The sequence below is a fragment of the Theobroma umbraticum genome, unplaced genomic scaffold (genome assembly GCF_002168275.2).
Source record: "Theobroma umbraticum cultivar Fairchild unplaced genomic scaffold, ASM216827v3 scaffold_51.0, whole genome shotgun sequence".
Classification (NCBI taxonomy): domain Eukaryota; kingdom Viridiplantae; phylum Streptophyta; class Magnoliopsida; order Malvales; family Malvaceae; genus Theobroma; species Theobroma umbraticum.
Window position 1 is genome coordinate 7,580,195 of NW_018397260.1, and position 5,491 is coordinate 7,585,685.

Consider the following 5,491-nt stretch of genomic DNA (forward strand, 5'->3'; position numbering starts at 1 on the left):
TGTTTGAGAGAGCGTTTTTGGAGTTCTAAGAGAGACGGTCGTCCCTTCTTCTTCGTCATTGTCTCTGCTGCTATCTCCCCTCCCACTTGCTTTTTCTCCTTTATTTTTTTTCCCCATTGTTTTCATTTTTCCTTTTCTAAACAGCTTTTGGATTTTTTTTTATTATGTATGGTTTTCTTATAATATATATATATATAATTAAATAAAAAATATAAATTTAATTGAATGTAATAAAAAATAATTTTTTTAAAATTTTGGAAAATATATTTTTTTCATTGAAAGGACGATAGTGGGGATTCGCGGGGAATATTTCCAAGCATAATTTATTTGGCTTAATTATAGCAATTTATTTCCCTTTTACTGACCATGCATGCAATGTATACAAAGTTCAGCTATATGTACAGAAGAAACTGACCTTTGTGTAAAAGCGAGATTCCAATGGATCCTTTTTATGTTGCATTTCCCTTTAATTGAACAAAAGGAGAACAATACCTTCATTAATTAACAGAGTGTATGATTGGTGAACATGAGTTTAATTTATCATTTGATTTGATGGTAAATTATTATTGATTGATTTTTGACCTAATTTGCGTTTATCAAAAATTTTTTAAAAAAAATCTGTCGGTAATACATTTGAAAAAGAAATGGTTTTGATAAAAGATTCTTTCAACCAAAAAAAGAATATTGTTTTCTTGTATTAATTATTGAGAAGACAAGCTAAGTTTGTAATTATACTCTTAAAAACCAAATTAGCTAACATATTTTACTCTTAATTTTGAACCCATTTTCTGCAACATCGAGGTAAGTCTAGATTAATTATGAACATGATATTATATTTAATTAATGGGATGTTGTAGTAACAAGATTTTGGAAGGTTGGGGCATCCACAATTAGGGCCAAATTGATGAAATAAATACAGAGGCACACCCCCCCGGGTTCCTATGGAATGTGATGTGATTCAATGCTTGCGTGTGTTAATTTGAGGGATTAGTATTTCAACTTGCTATTAAATTTTTTGAGATAATATTTAGAAAAACATAAAAATAAAATTGTGTAACTACATGGACCTAATTTCATAACTTTTTTTTATAAAAATTTTTATTCGATATGTACTAGTGAAATTAAATATTTAAAAATTCACATATTTTTCAATCTGTAAGATACTTTTTGTGAAATAAAATCTTAAAGCTCTATAGAATAAAAACAGACAATATTTTTTAAGTTAATATGGATTGTGATAGTTGATATCAAAACAAAATAAATTCTTCATTGATGCAGAAGATTTTATAAACAATATTAAGATTTAGATAAATTTAAACCAATGTATAATCTCTCACATCTATTAATAAAAGAATCAGTGTAAGAAAAACTTTGTATAATTATATAAAATAAAATATTATATATCTCACATTAGTAAAATATGATGTGAATTATGAATTTATTAACAAAAATATTCTTTCACTTAATAATCATGTATTTTAGATCGAAATTATAAACTTATGACATCAAGTATCATCCCAGTCTTGTAATTCACCTAATTAAATTGTGCATGTATTAGTAGATTTTTAACTTGTAACATAGAAATGGCATGTCCATTGGTCATAAAAGACCGGAAACGTAGAAGGCAAAATAAGGTTCCAGTGTCCAAATACCAATGAGCATGTTCTATGACATTAAAATAGGGACTGGTGGCCAAAAACCAATTATTGCAATTATATATAAAATAATAGACAGATCATATAAAGGTTGGGCGTGGACGTATCTCTAGTCAGTAGCTCCTACGCCGCCCTTGCCAAATTAAGTTACAGTTTACAAGCCTCCAAAATGGTTGGCCGCTACTAATTAATAACCCTTTGTTATCCTCGTGTCCAATAAAACTAAAAGGCTACTCCTACTCTTATTATTTTTTATTATATTTAAAATAAATTATTATTTTAATTTAAACCAAAATAAACTTTTATTTGAATAAAAAATTAATCATCGATGAACAAGAACCCCAAATAGTAGACTAATTCAATTCAGCATGTAACAAAAAATTTATTACAGTTGGAGGAAATATCATATCAGTCCTTTCTCTTCACTCTTTTCTGTTGCAATAATTTCACAATAATTTCATTCATACTAATGTTCCAAACATTGATCGCCAGATTGGGCGTCCACCGGGCTTAATATTTGTAAGGCGGGTCCAAAAAATGTAAATTCCAAGTTAAGTAGAAACTATAAATAGAGATCAGTCAATCAGAACAAAGAGAAAGCTGGTAAAAAGTGAAATTGTTTTACCAGTCGAAAATAAAGTAAAAATTGCTGTACTAGCATTACCCTGTAAGGAGTTATTTACTATTGCCCTTCGAGTTTAATTTTAGTACTTAAACTATGGGAAGGCATGGTTTGCATCCATTTAGAGCAAACTTAGAATGAACATTTTAATTATCTCAAAATAGGAACATTTAGATACTTGGAACCCGTTTCCATGGCTAAATTTCATTATGGAAGAAGGCTATGACTTGATATTTTACCAAACCAAGTTGTCAACAAAAGTTAAAAAAAAAGAAAAAGAAAAGGTTTTGTGGTTATGAGAATAAAATCAAAAAGTCATGCCAGATTACGATCTAAACAGAGCAAAGACCATAAGCCTATTCTCTTATTTACAACATCAACTTTGTGTACCTTGAACGACCCCCAAATAATTCCAATTAACATCTCACTCACATACACATTTTCAACAAAAGCAAATAAACAGTGGGAATCATCAAGTTAACAAATTAACAGTCTGCTCCACTTTTCTATTTTTGAGCTTCTATATTTTCATGTTCCTGTTTTCAACTGAACAACTCAGAATATCTAAACATCGAGTCAGATGTCACATATAAATCTGTGGATTCTTTGTTTTCAACCTTTTGAAAAATTTTGATATATCAATCTGTACAAATTTTTCCTACCATCTGATCTTACGACTTCTTGAGGAACTCCTACTCAGTGAACCATCCAATGAAAAATGTGATAACTTCGGCTCCATATTTTCATTCATATACAGGCAAAGACCTAACACTGCAATTACCTTATGTCAAATCATATGGAAATAATGATGCCAATTATCAGAGTTGCAATGCTAAATCCGGGTGCTGGGGTGAACCAATTGGTACACTAGAACTAGGTGAACCTGGTGCCAGGAATCTCACATTAAGATCCGGGGGAAATGGAAGGATATCTTGTTGATTATAGGATTTCTGCAGAAGCCCAACATTAGTTGCTGCATGTGATGCCAGGTCAGGACCTACAGCCATTGTATTTCCAGAATGTGAAGTAGTTGAACTATCTGCAAACTTAGCCTCGTTTGAAAGAAAATCATTAGCAGGCATCGGGCACATGGCGGAGCTGCTACCTGAAACCATGCCATGTGTTTGAGAAGTCACTGAAGTCTTTTCAGACAAGAGATTCCCAGGCTGTGTTAGCAATCTCATTTGAGGAGGATAACCAATCCCAAATCCACCAATAGAACCATTGATACCCGAATGCAATAAAGGTCTCTGCTGAAACTGATGAGGAGGTGCAGACTTAATGTCACCAACTTTGCTATATAGTGAAGTAAAGTCATTTTGAGAACTTAGTCGCCTGACAGTTTCTGTGTCTTCTCTACCTTGCAAAGGAAATCTACTTCCAGCAATTGAGTTTGAACCTGAAGTAGCTGGAGGAGAAAAAAGCCTGCTAGAATGCTGATCAGAAAGAGAATTTGAAGATTTTTGCTTTTCAGAAAATGAAAGTTGTGGCTGCTCTATTGTCCTGTTTTCTCCTACCCATCCAGGACCAAACTTCAGTCCACTAGGCAAAACACTTTCAATTTTCTTTGAAGCAATTTTCCAAACAACAGGTCCAAGATCTGCAGCAAAACGTGCCAAGCTTGTAGCATAACCATTTTCTGCACTCAGACCAACCTGATACACATTGGAAAAGGAAAAATGAGAAGGTTTCCAATGGGTAAACATTTAATAATTGATATAGAAATTAACCAAGAAAATAAAATTGAGATAAAAACCATTAGTCAGTGAGATTGCCATGATTATATAAGGGATCAAGTAATATATTCTACCGATGTGATCCTGATTGTTTACTACCATCAGCCAATTATCCTCATTTTTTTCCTTTTTTCTTTGCAATCAATAATTGGTATGTCAGAATGTTCAAAGACCATTTTGGCATTATATATAAACATAAAAACGGGTCAAATTTACCAGCACAAATCTAGTTATTCTTACACCAGAATTCTTTACACCATTTATTATTCACAAAAGTAATATTAGGATTCTTTTATTTGTACTTGACAAATTTAAAGTTGATCAGACATTCCACCTATACAACTCATTAGATTAATCTTTTAACTAATGCATTAATGATTGCAGTATAAACACACACAAAACACACCGGAATCAGTTGCTTCAATTCTTCATCCAATGTGGAAAAGATAGGCTGCTCATGTCCACAAGTCGATGAAGGGTTGTAGGTGTCACGCTTGTTCTCATCTACTGGAAAATGTTTCTTCCCATACTTCATCACAGCCTTCACAACAGAAGCTGCAATGTGAGAGAAAATTAGCTCCATATGCATAAAAAATATACCAAACTAGATTTTACTTTAAAGAGTGTAGAATGAAGAATATATTTAATGTCAGACTGTTAAAGCCAAACCTGGAAATTCGTTCTCCCATTCAGATGACCAGCTGGCATGATTTTCATTGCTATGAGAACCCCAGGAGGGCCTGACTAATGTATCGGCAGGCCGGAGCTTATGTGAACTAGGTCCTTTCCTTAAATTGTAAGTGTTTGAAAGGCTGGAAGCATCTGGTCCTGTAGCTAGAGTTGCACCTGAAGAAAACTCAGAACCAACACGGTCCAAAGAAGATGACTCCAATGACTTTTTGAGGCTCTTTCCAGGTGGCCGTCCTCTCCTCACGACCTTTGGTTGTGGTTCACCCTCATCACTATCCTGCCTCAAATTCTCAAAGTCCTTTTTAGCCAGCTCTTGCATTGAACGTGCCTAACCAACCAGCCCAGATGATTAAAATGACAGAAACCAGAGTACCAAAACAAAGGAATTAATACAAATGGGGACCTAGCCAAACCTGTCGAAAGTAAATAGTATCTGGTGCATTATACTTCATTGCGTTCGAGCATATCAGAAGAACATCTTGCTGCAAGAATCAAAGTCACAAGTTTCAGATTCCAGTCGTAGCAACATCAAGTATCATATGCAGGAAACTGTTTTCGCTTAAAACAAAGTTTTGTCATTACAATGTTTATGAAATTAATGCTCTATCCTGACTGGTCAAGTCCAAAACATGCATATTGACTTGAAAATAATATCATCAGGATTTTAATCTTCCCAGTTAACCTCAGAAAGCAGCTCACAGCATATAAAGTTGTCCACTAGGAAATGAGGACATTGTTATGATCCCAAACTAAACAAAACAAGTTTTACTATCAAATTCCACAAATCC

The 5,491-nt window shown here is 33.3% G+C and overlaps 2 protein-coding genes across 2 annotated transcripts in view; one reads left to right on the plus strand and one right to left on the minus strand.

The window, feature by feature from the left end:
* Positions 1-5,491, plus strand: part of LOC110417133 (uncharacterized) — a 10,467-nt gene that overhangs the window by 2,495 nt on the left and 2,481 nt on the right.
* On the minus strand, positions 2,611-5,206 carry LOC110417135 (uncharacterized). The gene is made up of 4 exons (XM_021429365.1): positions 5,117-5,206; positions 4,683-5,031; positions 4,420-4,568; positions 2,611-3,932 (listed from the first exon to the last, which is right to left on the minus strand). Exons 1-4 carry the CDS (start codon positions 5,153-5,155, stop codon positions 3,096-3,098), a joined length of 1,374 nt encoding a protein of 457 aa, XP_021285040.1. The 5' UTR covers positions 5,156-5,206; the 3' UTR covers positions 2,611-3,095.

Coding starts and splice junctions, on each gene's coding strand:
- LOC110417135 (XM_021429365.1), bottom strand. CDS start 5,155: ATGAAGTATAATGCACCAGATACTATTTACTTTCGACAG. Junction 4,569..4,682: donor ATGGGAGAACGAATTTCCAG/GTTTGGCTTTAA, acceptor CTCACATTGCAG/CTTCTGTTGTGAAGGCTGTG. Junction 3,933..4,419: donor AATTGAAGCAACTGATTCCG/GTGTGTTTTGTG, acceptor AATGTGTATCAG/GTTGGTCTGAGTGCAGAAAA.